Raw genomic sequence first — 16,460 nt, 5'->3', positions numbered from 1 at the left:
AGCAATCAGACATGGTTTGCGACAAACACACGATGTAAACCACACTGCACAAGACTTCCGTACAAACTCATGCCAAACCGAAGCTAAAACGTCAGTTGATCACCTCATACTAAACCATTGTTGGTGGATCTCGTTATTACCTTTGAGTATCTCGGCAGATTGGCTTTCAATAGTTTTCCTTAGCATGCGGGCTATGGCCATACCCATGAGCAATTTTGTCCAGTAAGCCCAGTGCGAGCTTGCGAGGTCTGCCGCCGTCGGTATCCGTGGCCACAGTAGCAGTACGGAGTAGACTGAGCATATATGAAAGGAAGGTTTCCTCTTTCTTGAGTGATTGTCAAGACCATTGAATCCCAAAAATCTCCTTGCTTTCGATCCCGATCTCATTTCTTTATCCTAAGGCCATCTACAATGAAGCTCTTCGAATCATTGAAACTTGCCGCCCTCCTTGTGGCAGCACAGGCCACAGCCTTTCCCGTCATCAAAATCGCTGCTCCCAGCCTAAAAGACTCCTCCCCCTCTGACACCCACAACAACACCGAATCAACCTCCCACACCTCCTCCCAATCAACCGCCTACAGCAACAACTGGTCCGGCACCGTCCTCACCCAGCCCCCTTCGGGCGACGCATTCACCCACGTCTCCACCACAATCACTATCCCCAAGGTCTCCGCCGATGGGCTGGACTCGTACCAATCCGCCTCCGTCTGGGTCGGTATCGACGGTGCCACCGTCTCCGACGCCATCCTGCAGACAGGCGTTAACGTGGGCATTCTCGACGGTTCCCCGCACTATACCGCATGGTACCAGTGGTATCCCGAGGCATCGGTGACATGGCCGGACTTCGAGCTGCAAGCCGGCGACGTCGTGGAGACAACCGTCAACGCGACCTCCAAGACCTCAGGTATCTGCATTGTCGAGAACAAGAGCACCGGGCAGAAAGTCACAAAGACTCTCGAAGCATCGAAACCGTCGTCCACGCTCAGCGGCAAGAACGCAGAGTGGATTGTCGAGGATTTCTTGTCGAACGGGTCGCCCGTGCCCCTGGTAGACTTTGGAGAAATTACGTTTGAGGAGAGCAAGGCGGAGACGAAGAAGGGAAAGAGTGTGGGAGTGTCGGGGGCGACACCGTATATTATGGTCATTGATGGCGAGCAGGTTAGTGAGGTGGATGTTGTGAATGACTCGCGGTTCAAGGTCAAGCATACTTGATTTGATATGATTGCATGGTTTATGACACAATTTAGATACCTTAATAATGATAATAGAAAAATTGTCAATATAGAGCAATCGCCTCCTGCTAGGAGCCGAGTTCAATAATGATTTGACTGGTAATGGCAATTGATGTTTGTCTTGGCGTTCCGTGCAGTCCCGGCATTGGTATTTCATAGCCTATTGGGCTTGCTTAAGTCCCTCGATATCATCATCACAAGGGAAATTTTCAGTACTACTGAACTTCAGATTCGTCAAAGTTATCTTTATCGAGGTGTAGTTTTCCGCAATGACCTCTTCGCTAGTCGTAGTTATCCACAGCGAAGGGCCCAAGACAGAACCAGTTGATAAGTCTGGTTGGTCCTATATCAGAACAGAGGTGGTTCATACATCCAACATGTATTCTGTTTCGCTCACATACCTACCGACGAGATGTGTGAGTTGTCATTCCAATGATCAGACTCTGAGTTTATGAGCTCCCCAGATCGTCATAGTGTCGCACCTCAGTTGCGGTAGTTCCTCGGCAAACTGTAAAAGTCAGTACAGAGTGCGCTGGTTTTTATGGTACGAGTCCTTTACCCGTTTGGTTGCTGATCGAGGGTTTACTTAACGCCCTTCCTCATGCTTCTAGAGTCCGGCGAGACGCAGTCCCGGCACTGTGGCCGTGTTGATAGAATTCTTATTTATGTTCATAGAACTTGAGGTGTCCTTTTGAATAGCGCGTCATGAGGCCTCCTAATTAGATGATAGTCCATTTGCCTGTGATGGGACATCATGACCGTCGTTAGTTTCTTGACTGTGGTCGCCGCTTGGATTCAAGGTATTTCTGTGCTTGAAGTTGATACCGTATAGCTGCTTGATATCTTCACCACACAAACTGCAGCGCTACTGCGTTGTTTATCATTCTGCGAGTTTCGTAATGATTGTGATTGCCATAAGTATTCTGACAACGAGCGTCATTTCAATACTATGTATGTCACAGAGCCTAAAGTGTTGCCCCATCAGGTATATTCGTGGCTCATTCGGTGTTCCTTTTTGCCTGATATTGCTAATTTGTATGCATGTCCTCTGAGAACGTCATGTTCCGCGTCACGACAACAATCACAGGTTAGCTCTTTTATTGCGTGTATCTCATCGCTCAACCACATATATGCCTCTTGTAGTTTCGAATTATGGTATTTTTTGCGGAGACGACTTGTTGTCTCATGTGCCTGTATCATGTCATGATTGGCCATCGAAACAAAGATCCTCATGGGAGAGAAATGTGACGACTATAGCAACGGATTAATCAGTGAGACTTTGAGTTTCTCCATGTAGCATCGTCAGTTATGCTATCTCTCACGACACGCAGAGGGGACCACTTGTGTCCTAAACGGTAGTGTCTCGATGTATGGCTGCCAATGTGATTTTCCAACTTCTGTTTGACAGTGCAGGCTGTTGGAAGAGCCCCATGGTAATACCATGATCTAGAGCTTGGTTCAGCAAGAGATTAGATTGTAAGTCGTCGAAGAGCTTTGAGAGCTGTCTGTCTTGGCGGGAATTTGAGGGATGTATTGCTTAGCCTAGTAGCTACGTAAGATAAATCTGAATAGTGAATCGGTTCAGGTGAGTTTGAGGATATACAAGTAGAATTCCTCCGTTTCTGGAAAGACCGAGTACTAGCCAATACTTGTCTGCATTCACCTCAAACGAGCTAGAGAACTACAACGCTATGCATAATCATATTGCATAATTATTCAGCATTCATAAATCGCTCATTGCCACTCATTATCTGGATCTACGGAGTACTCTGTACACAACACTTCGTACTCCACATGACTACGACTTTCACACTCCGTCTTGGCCGCTTTCTGGCCATTACTTCTCTGCAAATTGGATGAACGGTATGCTGCTTACCGGATCCCGGCATTGAGCAGTTCGCCAGTTCGGTATGACTACCACAGTTGAGAGCAACGGAGCATACGGATTACTGCCCCGAAGAACCAAAGAAAAGTGTCTTAACTGCATATTGCTTCTTAGAAGTGCATGTGGGGGTCTTTTTTTTTTTTTTTTTTTTTTTCCTTCTGTCCTCGTGACACTCAGGGTGTTCTGGACCTTAACATGGAGCACTCTAGTATATATCGGGAGTGTGTCATCATAACCGGGCCGGATGTATCGTAAAAGCTGTCGGCTCGGTCGGCAAGTACGCCGAGATATACGGAGGACGGGATCCTTCCAATATCAGGTTGATTTCCGGTCTGTGAATGTTGCCAGACATGGCAGGTGACAGCAATCTGGAGATGCCATCACGTGGTGAGCCTCACGTGGCTGACGTTGTATTGTACGGAGTAGCGATCGTCTCAGAACCTCTGACAAGGACGAGTCATGCCACGATTAAAGACGCACCGTTTTAAAGTAAGTAGCCTTGTCAGTGCCCGATATCCTGTAGGTGCTGCCATCGCGCAAAGCATACGAGCATGATGTCAGTGTGCATTTCTGCGACGAGGAATATAACTCATCTCCCATAATGGCAAGGCATGATCACTGCAGAATGTGATGTAGAGATCTAACGGACGACATACCTTGTATAAGGACTTTCAACGACGACATACAACATCCCATTCGGCCACGTACATAAGATCTGGAGAATGGGGAAGCCTCCGTATGGAGTAGACTACTCCGTTCTCCAAGCGTTCAATCAACGTGTATGGAGTGCATAAGCGCAGTTAACTTGGCCGTGTAGTCGGAGCATAGTCATAACCCCAATGTCGATTCTTATGCATATTCGTTTCATAATATGTACCATTTGCTGAGTGCGACGAGTTGGCGTGCAAATAGACTTAACTAAGCCAAGTAGACCAAGCGAACAAGACCGCGGTAGCTCGTGGATATAACCAATTCCACCATCGGGATACAAAAGGGCCCCACCGATGGAGAGACCGATTCTTTCTCCGCAAGCCGTACCGATTCTGATTGTACAAGAAACCCCGAGGTCGGCCCGAAGACTCTCCAATTGGCCCGAATGGCTCTAAACGCTTGCCGATCTCCGTAGTTTAGCCGGCCAACAAAAGTCTCTGAGTATCCGGATACGCTGGCATGAACTTTATTGTAAGGATTGTCTGGTTCCCATTCCGGATCCTGTATAGTGTACGGAGCACTACCGTGACCGTAGAGGCTCCCGTTGGTGCTCGTCCTTGCCCGAGTCGGGTCGGCGTCGGATGAGCATTTCCCGATCGGGATGCCGTTCGGGTTGGTCCTACAAGTACACCACCGCTTCTGTCTTACTTCGGAGTACAGAAATAACGGTCTCAAGTGATTTTTTGAAACGGAAAAAATGCGTTCATCGCTATGTTCATATTCTGATCTTGCTACCCAGGCCCAGGAACCAGATCACGATACTCGTAGAATTTTACTCGTACCTGCGAAAAATCTTAAAACTTAACCTAGTTTACTCGCACCACGGCACGATGATTAAAGGGGAAACTCAACACCGGCTCGGTGTCATCCCGAATAGATCCTCCGAGATCCACCCGATGTCATGGCACTGCGCTCAGCATTCTTGTCGCTTTCTCACCGGATGCTGTACCAGGCAAGAATCCCTATTTTTCTCGTCATTCTGGTCAATTGCGATGAACGGTCAGCGTCAACCAGCAATCAGAATTCCCTCCTCCTCCGTCCGGGGCACTCCAGGTTAGACAGACGTCGCAAGTTGTTGGGCTAAAAAAGAAAACATGGAGAAAGAAACGCGGAGAACGGTCACGAGGCCCAATCACCGGCCCGACTGTCATACGGTGTTTCCCCGAGGTTTACCAATCCTTTTCCAGTATGTTTCCAGACCCACGGTCCCTTCCCGATTTGGTACCTTGTACGGGCTTCGGGTGTTTGTGGATGTGAGTTCCATGGAGCGCGAATTTCATGGGCTTCTGTGACGCCACGGAATGCCGAAAAGATGGAGGTTACTTATAATCTACGATTTCCCCCGGAATTGTACTGCTGCTCCAGACTGTCTCCCCATCTTTTCTCTTTACCTCTTTGCTTGATACCCCTGCATACTTTTTTCAGTTAGTCAAGATGGTCAAAGATAGGTCCAACGAGCCTTCTCATACTGAGAACGCTTCGACAAGTTCTTCGTCACAAGAGAAACCCCAGTTTGGACGTCTCGTCGGTGGGAAGTACTCCCAAGAGGTCAACGACGATGAGTCTTTCCCTGAATACGGTTCGCTGCAACAAGTCGACGTCGACATGCCCTTGACCTTTACCGAAACAACAAACCACAATGGCAGACAAGTTGTCATCCTCGATTTCCGGCACGGCGATCCCGAAAACCCCTTCAACTGGAGTGGCAAGAAGAAGGCCTTTTTGAGTTCGCTACTCTGTCTCATGACCCTCTTCATCGGTCTCGCAACAACGGCCTACAGTTCCGGAATCTCGAGAATGTGTGAGGAATTCGGTGTCTCGGAAGAACTGGGCCAGCTTGGTCTGTTCTGCTTCAACTTCACGTGTGCCCTCGCTCCCATGTTTCTGGCACCCTTCTGTGAATTGGTCGGTCGTAAGATCGTTTATGTCGGTGGATACGTTTGCTTCGCTCTCATGTTCATTGGTCTCTCGCTGGGCAAGAACATCGCTACCATTCTCGTCTGCCGCGCCCTGCTGGGTCTCTTCGGTTGTATCGGTACCATCCTGGTTGGTGGTACTTTCGGTGACATGTACACGCCAGACCACCGTGCTATCCCCATGGCCTCGTTCTCCTACATCGCTATTCTTGGTACCGTGGGTGCCCCCATTTACGCCGGATTCATCGACCAGGCCCTCGGCTGGCGCTGGGTTGAGGGTATCCAGGGTCTTGCCAACATCCCTCTCGGTATCGCCATCATCGTCTTCTTCCGTGAGACCCGTGGCTCCGTCGCCCTGAACAAGCGTGCCAAGGCCCTTCGCAAGGCCACCGGTGACGACCGCTACATCACCCGCACCGAGCTCGAGGCCCCCGGTGTCAAGGAAATGCTCCACAACTCGTCTGTCAAGGCCATCAAGATGCTCTTCACTGAGCCCGTCGTGTTCTTCTTCGGTCTCTGGATCGCCTTCGCCTGGTTCCTGACCTTCCTCTTCCTTTCCGTCATTCCCATCACCTTCCAGGAGAAGCACGGCTGGGGCGAGGGTGCCGCCGGTCTCCCCTACATCTCACTCTGCATCGGTACCACGATTGGATTCGGCATGAACTTCTTCCAGATCCGCAAGTACAACCAGGTCCGCATTGCCAACAACGGCCGCGTGCAACCCGAAGCCCGTCTCTACGGTGCCCTCTTCGGCGCCATCTGGCTCCCGATCGGTCTCTTCATCTACTCCTTCACCCAGTACGGCTACCTCGTCTGGGCCGGTCCCATCATCTCCCTTGCCCTCATCACCATCGGTATCTTTTTCATCTTCGAGTCCTGCTACTCCTTCACCTCGGACTGCTACGGCGAGAACTCATCCTCCGCCATCGCGGGCCAGGGTCTCATGCGTAACACCCTGGGCGCTGTGTCCCCGCTCTTCGCCTCGCAATTCTTCCACAACGTCGGTAGCCAGTACGCCGGGTTGATCCTGGCGCTCGTCGCTACCGTCCTTACCTTCCTCCCATTCGTCCTGTTCAAGTTCGGGCCGCAGATCCGCGCCCGGTCTAAGCTTGCCAGCTCGACGACTCGGGCTATGGGTGTGGACTAATTTGTTTTTTGTTTTGTTTTTTTTTAATTGTTGCATATAGATATCTATTTGTTATTGAGCACTGCATGTATATATAGATATATCGACACCCTTTGACAGGGTGTTTTGCTTTGCATGTGTACAGGAGATGGTTACGAATCAAACCAAGTCATGAACACGCTTTTCTTCATATCTAGTTTCAATATAGTACAAGAACCCGGTAAATTCACTAGAAAAAAACCCTTCTGTCGGAATATAGAGGTTCCTTACCGAACAATACCAACTGATGCCTGATTGATGCCTCGCTGATATCATATGGCGCAAGCAGCTTATTTACTCTGCCATTACTGCTTCTGAAACCGCACAATCGCTTAGTATATCCTATAAGGTAGTCAACGGTCTTGTATAGGATCCTAGATAGCACACTTTTGCAAGAATCAGAGACCTCAACCATATACGCTCGATACGTACTTTCGACCCTGACTAAGCTGTGATTCCGACACTTCACATAAATCATGTGATTTATTTGCCACGTGAGATATCGCCATATGTCGCCACAGCCTGACACCAGTTTGTACGGCACGGAATTTACGGAAGTCGGCTTGTATTCATACGGCATCCCGAAACAAGTTCGATACCGACTCCGATAATACATGCCGGGAGTTGTCGTTATGTGGGTTCCCCGTATATACGGTGTACGGAGTACTCCATGTGCCTTGATTTCGCATCCACTTCGGATGCGAAAGAGGAGTCTAGGCGATGATTGTGGGTACAAGTTTGCCAATGATGTTGTGCATATGGCTGACGAAGTAAATTGGTGCGAGCTATGCGGTGGTGGTGGGTTTGATATCCTTCTATCTTGATGCCTATCGTACAACCGGGTGCTATGGGTATACGCTGTGGAGATCTTGGGTATCGCAGTATCTTATCCTCCAAGCACCATGCAGAGTAGTTTGGTGATTATGCAAAGGTCAACCAAGCCTGAGAGCATAGGCACTAGCATTTCGGTCTTTCTAAGCTGATTGTTTTCTCCACTGGTTTATTCCCCTGGAATTTGGTCGCATCCACGAAGACAGATAGTCTACGCCATGCCCCAAACGGAAAGTCTAGAATGGCACAGATACGAGGAAGATTATCGTATACCATTCCAGCAGCTTCCCTCTGAATAGTATCTGTAACTTGATCGGATGTTTCCCATCTGCATTCTTGGGCACGGAAATACAAAAGAGCCCCAGAATCAATTATAATGACCCAGCTGACAGAGAACGGGCTCTACGAAGACCTCAAGCCAGAGTCATGTTTCTTTAAGCCCACGATTTCTATCAAGGAATATCCTCTATGACTCAAACCCGGAGATGCGTACTCTAAACATCAACAAAGCGTCTACGAAGAAATAAGGAAGCATGAGGACAATCCACGCAAAAACCGCCAGGCAGCCTATACGCTTGCCTATGACATGATTTGGGTCCTTTAGTGCATACCCCAAAGAACAAGCACTGAGTGTATTGATTATGACGTTAGTGCTCTAACTGACTGGCTACCAGCACTGTATGTGGTAACCGACTAAGATATCGAAGACATTGGCTAACATTTTGATAGGGACTTTGACGAAGATGTTGTTTTTGCGGAAAGTTTCACAGATGCCTTTTTGTCTGGGGAGGAATAACCAATCCTGGAGCCCCTGCCGTAGATTTTAGGGATATCAGAGATCGACTGCCTCTCATATTCATGGGGGAACATTGTCTCGAGCCTCAGGGTGAGGGTTTACTCCGCCGCAAAGCCCTGGTTATAGCTGCGGCGATCATTACTAGGTTGGAAAGGCTTGAGAAACAAAGATGTATCTCTATCCTCGTCCTTTCATGTGATGGGTGGGCTTGAAGGGAAAGACACTGTCATTTGGAAGACGAAGATGTACCATTTTTGGCTTTTGGAGGATGCTAAAAAGCGGATTGATGTTCTTATGCAGCAGATGGCGAATGTTCCTGTTGATGATACCTTTAGATAATGGGGTTATAGATAGCTAAATACAGAAAGCCTGTTATAGTGTTTCATAGCATTATCTTGTCCTGAGACCTTGGGTGTTCCTTCATGATATACCATTCGAGCCCTGCATTCAGCTGCTGTAAGCAGATACTACAGAAGTAAGGTTGGAATTGCAGGCACCAGAGCTTCCCTTATATTTTCTTTTTGACAATTTACACAAGCCTTATTACGTTCAACAATCGGCTGTTCTAGTACCTTCAAAGTACAACCTCAAACCGCGAGCCCAGGAATCAACAATTACTTATTACACACCACCCCATCTTCACCAGTAGGCCCCAGACAGCGGCAGTCTTAAGCCTTTATCAGTAGGCTAAGCATCTATTCTCTTGAAGGCCATCAATTTCCATTTCCAACAAACCACGCCATACAGTTAGCATGCGAGTTGAACCGATTTGGACCAGGTGGAGACTACCATGACTAAATTCTGAACGGGGAGGTCAATCAACTCACCTTGCTGATTCTACAGTATCTTTACCTGGAAAGCAGAGAGGTATGTATTTTTTTTCCTTTCTCTATTTCTTCGACTCTGCCCTCATCCTTTTTCATAGCGCAAAGTTTTCGAGTCAGGATATGCAATGGATTTTCTACATTGTATATGCATATGACTTCTCGTCTTTTACCATTTACGACCCTAATTGCAGTCATCCCCGGCCAGAAACAAACTGCGTTACTGCAATAGCCAGCAGAAGGAAGATATCTGAGATCTAGGATGCTTTGCTATGAGATGGCCTATGAGTTCAATGAATATGAAAGAAAGGGAGGTCTTGTAGTGGCCATGTGCTAGCTCTATTAAATCATTTCATTCACACATGATCCTTCTTTCATTCTTTCCCTCAACCATCTTCCTAAATCATGCGAAGATGACATCAGTAGCTTCCTCGCTCCATAAATATCCACTCGAAAAGAACCTATTAGTTGTATCTTCCCTGAAGGATCTGACTACTCGCCAATAGTTGTGAAAACTGAATGGTAGGAAGCACACAGCTATATCGCGACTGGGATGTATGTTAGTGCGTGGCGTAGCAACGACTGAGATAGTCCTAGTTATATAATGGTCCAGTCTTACTGGTAAGTGAGTCAAAGAGAATGTAGAAGCTTGGGGAAACGGCACTTTTGGAAACATTTCCTTGATGTGAAAAGAACTAAGCCTACTAAACCATTCCGTACTGAACATGTCTCGGCTGTCTCAGCGATAGATCATTTTTCGGAGCTAGCTACCCGCGCAGTGTCAACGCAGTCGATCATGTCACAGAGAAATCCTCTGTTCTATTAAAAGATTTCTCAAGCCAACTCCATTGTCGAGTTGAATATAAATCGACTCCGGAAGAAGTGGAGTACATCCGCGCAGAGGGCTACAAACCCGCGTAGCTGGACGATCTGGACATCTTTTCTCTTAACACTTGATTGAATTATGTCTTAGTTCACGAGCACTAGCAGGCCCTGTTATTCTCTTTTTCCTGCCTTCGAGGTTCAATGCTATCATCGAGTTGAGCATCAATCGACTCTGGATAGTCGCAGCGGAGGGTTGAAAGCATCCGAGACCCAGGATGCTGTGACTTCCAAACAGCGATTCATTTGGATGCCTCTCCATGCAAGAAAAAAAAGGTTGAATACGTTCTGCCCCTTCCCGATGACCATGTTTGGCCTATGGGGAGGGGTGGTGATATGGAACTCATAGTTGAAGACACCGTGATATCTGGAATGGAGACGGTATTTAGGACATCAAACCCCATCACTACCCCCTCCCCCCCCTCTTGCCAGCCAGGAAACGCTTTCAAATGTAGTACATACTGCAAATGACCACAGGGATGATGATGAAAGCTGAGTCCAACAAAGACAGAGACAGTAATGATGGACATTAAATTCTGCAGGCACCTTGTATAATCCTGGATTCCATGACATGCATACTTAGCGAGGACAAAGAGAACACATTATTTGGAAATATGCGTTCTGACATTATTCAGTGCTTCTTAAACTTTTGCTTGAGGCTGGAGATTGGGTACAGATAGTAGACTTTATGCTGGTCTTTATGACGAGAGTACACTGAAAATATGTTGTACGACAAATCCCTTGTAGTATATCCTGCAATATATCATCAACTATATGAATATATCTTTTAATCTTATTTTCCAGAATGTCCTCTACCTCTAGAATTGACTTTGGATCCGGCTGAGCATCCGCACCTATCTACACAACCCCGGAGAGGTGATCGCTTAACTTTACCAACTAAGCAAAGGGAAACTAAATCCTATGCACATATCGCGCTTCGGAGATTTATTTATTTAATAACACAAGTCAAGATCATTAATTGCAAGTATTGTGCCTTTTCGGTACGCTCATCCGACTCGGTGATGCTTCCGATTCGGATTCTTTTCCATTCCCCGCAGTATCGTACTTCGCTATCTACCCCAGGTTTGTATATATATAAGAGCGTGTTATCTGCAAGATGGATTTGAGCAACGATTCGAATTCCGCAGTCGCATCTTATTCGAATCCTACGCACTTCAAAATCCTCACAACCAGATCCGATCCAACAATAAAAATACAGACACATCCAACCACAATGGGCTCAATCTCTACAAACAAATCCCACGTCCCCAAAGCCGGCGTCTGGTGTCCAGCAGTTACCTTCTTTGACCCATCAACTGATGAGATAGACCTCGCCTCACAATCCAAATACTTCACCTACCTGTCAACCACCGGGCTAGCAGGTCTGGTCATCCTCGGGACAAACTCCGAAGCCTTCCTGTTGACCCGGGAAGAGCGATCTCAAGTTATCTCGACAGCACGGCAATCTGTTGGTCCTGACTTCCCGCTTATGGCCGGTGTGGGCGCGCACTCGACGAAGCAGGTCCTAGAGCTTGTGCGGGATGCGAAGGAGGCAGGGGCGGATTATGCGCTTGTCCTGCCACCAGCGTATTTCGGAAAGGCGACTGATATGAGTGTCGTGAAGAGGTTTTTTGCGGATGTTGCACGGGACTCTCCGTTGCCGGTAGTTGTGTATAACTTCCCGGGGGTGTGCAACGGGGTTGATCTTGATTCCGAGACGATCACTGCTATTGTACGGGAATCGAAGGAGAGCAGGGCCGATGGGGTTTCGAACGTCGTTGGTGTTAAGTTGACCTGTGCTTCTGTGGGGAAGATTACCCGTCTTGCTGCTACGTTCCCTAAGGAGGAGTTTGCTGTGTATGGTGGCCAGTCTGATTTCCTCATTGGAGGGTTGAGCGTGGGTTCTGCGGGCTGTATCGCGGCATTCGCAAATGCATTCCCCAGGACCGCGTCTAAAGTATATGACCTTTACACGACTGGGAAAATTGATCAAGCGATTGAACTCCAAAGAAAAGCAGCCCTGGCGGAAAGCCCGGTCAAGAGCGGTATTTCGTCGACAAAGTATGCGGCTGCGGTTTTCACGGCGCCGTTGGCAGGAATTGAAGGAGCGGAAAAGAAATTGAAGCCGCGGACGCCGTACGGGGAGGCTGGTGAAGGAGTGAAGAGGTCGGTTAGAGAGGGGATGGGGGGTTTGCTGGAGGTCGAGCAAAGCCTATAAGTTCAAGCAGTTTATAGGGTTATGGGAGGTTAGTCTAGACTGCATGTCACGATAGCTGTCAGCGATTACTAAATCATTTGGGAAAGCACAAATTCAGAACAAAGTAACCTTTCAGACAATGCCATTACGGTGTATAGAACTCAACGTCAAAGAACCGACGACCCTCAGTCCAGAGGACGGGGTATTCACCTGGTTACTCGACCAGTGCTGGAAAGCACTTTTCTCATCCCAGGCAATACACAAATCGCCAAGAGCTTCGATACCTTGATACGGAGCCTTTTAGATTGACCTGTATTCGTATATCACCGCACAGGTCAGGCAGCTTCCCTGCCATGCATGAACACGGGTCAACGACCAAAACGACGCATTTCAACGAGCAAGCCAAGAGAAAACCTCATCATACGGCATTACCTCTAAGCATAATATCCAATGGAGGGTTATGTTCACACTAGCCAACAGCAAGCAGCGAGAAGCTCTGGTGTCGGGAAGACTCCGAGCTTCTTTGATATGGTATTTCCCCGAGACTAACCCGACAACGATCCGGGGCTGGGGTAACGGCTGCTGTGACGGGTCGTAATCTGATCCTGAGAGCTCTGTGTAGTCAATATGGATCATACTATGAATAACCCTACACAGTACACCGCCAGGACCTCGGGGTTCTACGGGATCGGACGGCTGAGATGACGGGTCAACGGGAACACCAACGTGAGTTCTATAGCAAAAAACCGTTCTTTATGAAATATCGGCATGGGCTGCACGTCGGTCACCTGCAGCGTATGAACGGAGTCTGGTGTGCATGAATCTAGTCCACTTCCCGTCACCGTGAACCGATGTATAGGGAGCCGAGGTCGTAAGCAAGCATCGGAAAGAGATATACAAGGCTCGGACCGGTGGGTATAGAATAAAGAGTCCTTCTCATCCGGTCCGTATCAACCCGAAGATGTGAGATATAATGCCGCACTGGAGTGGGACAAGCTGTGACTGTGACGTCCTTTACATGTTGGACATGATAATCTCCACTAATGAGGCCTCGGCAATCTGGCTTAATGGAGTATAATGAGTATACTAAGAGCTGGGCGCGTGTGTGGGAAGGACAATTTCCGATTATGTTAGCGGTGTATTGGCGTACTTGCCGTAAGCCAGGAGACAACAATAAATGGTAAACCAAACACTATCAAGTCTTGCTAAGCAGTCAGCTCAGTGAAATCCTAGCGCTAAATTCATAGAAAACCAACGTACCTTTGAGTGCGGGAGTGGATTGGACGGCAGAAAGTGTGGAGGATGAAGTTGGATGGTGGCCTGAGGCTGTCTGTCCTGCTCTCCGCGAAGTTTCCCTTTCGGGAATAGTATTTTCCCCACGCGCTTCTCCATATCCCCATTGTACTGTCTTTTGCACTGCTTCAAATTCATACAAATTGCTTTTGAAGCGACGAATTCCTACAGCATAAGAGTCATAGCACAGCACATGTCTACCACTAGGCCATGATGCGAGTTGAAAGTAGCTATTGTTGACACCCCGCATTTGTACTGGAAGCATTTCTTCAGTACCCCAGCCTTCGCAAGACCCTTGTCCGTACAGAAGGCACTCTTTCGACAAATTTGCCTTTATTGAAGTTAGTGCTCCCCACAAGTTTGACCACATGGAGCCTAATATCCTAGACGTATCCATGTATTTGCAGAGGGCAGAGACAACATGCAGTTTCTAGCGAAATAGCTGTGGGGTCCCGGCGAAACCCCGGGGGTTTAGTTCATTTTACTTCACGAGGAAGATATTGCTTTTTCGGCATTTCGAGAGCCAGAAATAATCCATGCAAACTTGGATCGAATGATCTCGCATTCGAGGTGGGGAAGATTGATGTCTGTTTTTGCCCGGGAATGAGATTCCGCGTACATTTCATGAAAGGGAAGGCTCGTACGGCCGGTAAGCAGATACATCTGGGGTATGGAGAAAACCCGGAGAATTCGGAGAATTGGCACGGCATCCATCCTCGATTCGTCGCATCGGGCCGACTGACGCTTGGGCCTGTCCCCGGCTATCTGCCTGAATTGTGGAGGTGGGACAATTGCTGCTGATCTCAATAGGGTTCGAGTTATGGGGAAACTCTGTACAGGACGCAGAATGATTCAGCCAAGAAGCTTCTGCGTTGATGCTTTTCCTTCCACCGTCGAGTAATACCGTATGTAGCCCATAAGTCGCAGTCGGATACTTTGACGCTAAGCTGCTGCTATGGGGCAGTACGCTTTGCCGTGCCATTGTCGGTTGTGGTGTTGGCATGGCATTGGCGAAGACTGGTTGTCAAAATGCCGCACATGGAGAGGTAGTCACATAAATACCTCTCGTTCTGAACCCGGAACCGATGAGTTGAACCCAGACTGTTCTCATTCTTCAAAGTACAATGCATCTTGGACTCTTTGCTTTACCTCTCCTGGCGGCCACTGCCCAGGCAGCCGCAAACTACTCTGGGCCCCTTCGGCCGCAGGTTCAATTCTCGCCGCCTGAAGGATTCATGAATGATCCGAATGGATTGTTTTATGATGCAAAGCGGAGCACCTACCACTATTATTATCAATGCAAGTAAAATCTGAACCTTTCAATACCGACCACAACTGACTCAAGCAGACAACCCCGACGAGCCAGTAGCCGGAAACCAGCATTGGGGACATGCAACTAGCCCGGACTTGTACCACTGGACCAACCACCCACCGGCCCTCGAGCCCGACAATGCAGACACGTTTATCTTCTCGGGGTCGGCTATTATCGATAGCGAGAACACATCTGGCTTTTTCCCAGACCAAGACGACGGTATAGTCGCTATTTACACTGCCCACTCTTCCGCCAAGGAGACGCAACATATCGCTTATTCCACTGATGGCGGATACACCTTCACCAAATACGCCAACAACCCCGTCATCGACAGCCATACCACCCAATTCCGGGATCCCAAGGTCTTTTGGCATGCCGGATCCCAGAAATGGGCCATGGTCGTTGCTTGGGCTGAAGACCTGAAGATTGGTGTCTTTACGTCGCCTGACCTTAAGGATTGGACAGCGACGTCCAACTTTACCCAGCAGGGACTTCCCGGTGACCAGTTTGAATGTCCAAACCTCATCAAATTCAACGTCGACGAGGAGACCACAAAATACGTGCTGTTTATCTCCGTCAATCCTGGCGCCCCGTTGGGTGGCTCTGGTACCTACTACGTCGTCGGAGATTTCAACGGAACTCACTTCAATTCTGAAACCGAGGACTACACTCTCATTGACTTTGCCAAGGACAATTACGCTGCTCAGTGGTTCGATGGTCTCCCTGAAGGTAGCAACCCTGTTTCCATTGGCTGGGCTAGTAACTGGGACTACACTGAGGAGGTACCCAGTGCTCGTGAGGGTTGGAGAAGCGCTGCCACCTTGCCTCGGGAACACACCCTAATCAAGGTCGACGATGCTTGGAAGGTGACCCAGACTCCATTCGAAGGTCTTTCGTCCGTCAAAGGTGACCAGCTCGAAGACAAGACCTTCAGAGAGGGTGACATCTCCGTCGACTTCTCCAGCGTCGAGTCCAACACTGTTTACTTTGATGTGGCCATCAGCAACCTCCCACCTACCGATGCAACTGGTGAACTCACCTTCAATTTCACCTCTTCCACCTCCGGCGAATACCTTGACGGCGCCGTCGAACTGAACACGGGATCTTTCTGGATCAACAGAGCCGGCACGCATCTCTTCACAAAGGCAGACAACGGCAACTTCACCGGCCGATTCGATACTGAAATCTCCGTGTCTGAATCCGGCCAATTCATTTTCTCGGGTGTTATTGACCGTTCTGTGTTTGAGGCCTTCCTTGAGGATGGCAAGCAGAGCGGAACGATGAGTTTCTTCCCTAAGGAACCATTAGACACGGTGACTTTTGCGGCTACGGGGCTTGGTGAGGATGTCACGGTTGATGTTGGGGTTTGGGGGTTGAAGAGTGGATGGAGTTTGTGAAGTATGAGTAAGGAATATG

At 48.5% G+C, this 16,460-nt stretch overlaps 4 protein-coding genes across 4 annotated transcripts; all 4 read left to right on the top strand.

The window, feature by feature from the left end:
* Positions 1-576: 576 nt before the first annotated feature.
* On the top strand, positions 577-1,206 carry EURHEDRAFT_422487 (A4/G1 family peptidase; the record flags this gene model as incomplete). The annotated part of the gene is made up of 1 exon (XM_040783356.1): positions 577-1,206. A coding segment is annotated over one exon (630 nt), but the record flags the coding sequence as incomplete, so codon positions are not given.
* A 4,056-nt stretch (positions 1,207-5,262) lies between these two features.
* Positions 5,263-6,891, top strand: EURHEDRAFT_465177 (MFS transporter; the record flags this gene model as incomplete). Its single annotated transcript, XM_040785004.1, has 1 exon — positions 5,263-6,891. One exon carries the CDS (start codon positions 5,263-5,265, stop codon positions 6,889-6,891), a length of 1,629 nt encoding a protein of 542 aa, XP_040634994.1.
* A 4,481-nt stretch (positions 6,892-11,372) lies between these two features.
* EURHEDRAFT_416547 (dihydrodipicolinate synthase family protein) lies at positions 11,373-12,692 on the top strand. Its single transcript, XM_040782988.1, has one exon. The coding sequence runs from the start codon at positions 11,477-11,479 to the stop codon at positions 12,458-12,460; it is 984 nt and encodes a 327-aa protein (XP_040634993.1). The 5' UTR covers positions 11,373-11,476; the 3' UTR covers positions 12,461-12,692.
* Positions 12,693-14,856: 2,164 nt separating this feature from the next.
* Positions 14,857-16,441, top strand: EURHEDRAFT_518479 (fructosyltransferase; the record flags this gene model as incomplete). Its single annotated transcript, XM_040786683.1, has 2 exons — positions 14,857-15,031; positions 15,081-16,441. The coding sequence occupies 2 exons, from the start codon at positions 14,857-14,859 to the stop codon at positions 16,439-16,441; spliced, it is 1,536 nt and encodes a 511-aa protein (XP_040634992.1).
* Between the last annotated feature and the right edge of the window lie 19 nt (positions 16,442-16,460).

The sequence above is a fragment of the Aspergillus ruber genome (assembly GCF_000600275.1).
Source record: "Aspergillus ruber CBS 135680 unplaced genomic scaffold scaffold00036, whole genome shotgun sequence".
Lineage (NCBI taxonomy): Eukaryota > Fungi > Ascomycota > Eurotiomycetes > Eurotiales > Aspergillaceae > Aspergillus > Aspergillus ruber.
Note: the sequence above shows the minus strand (reverse complement) of the source record. Positions and strands in the feature narration are given on the sequence as shown.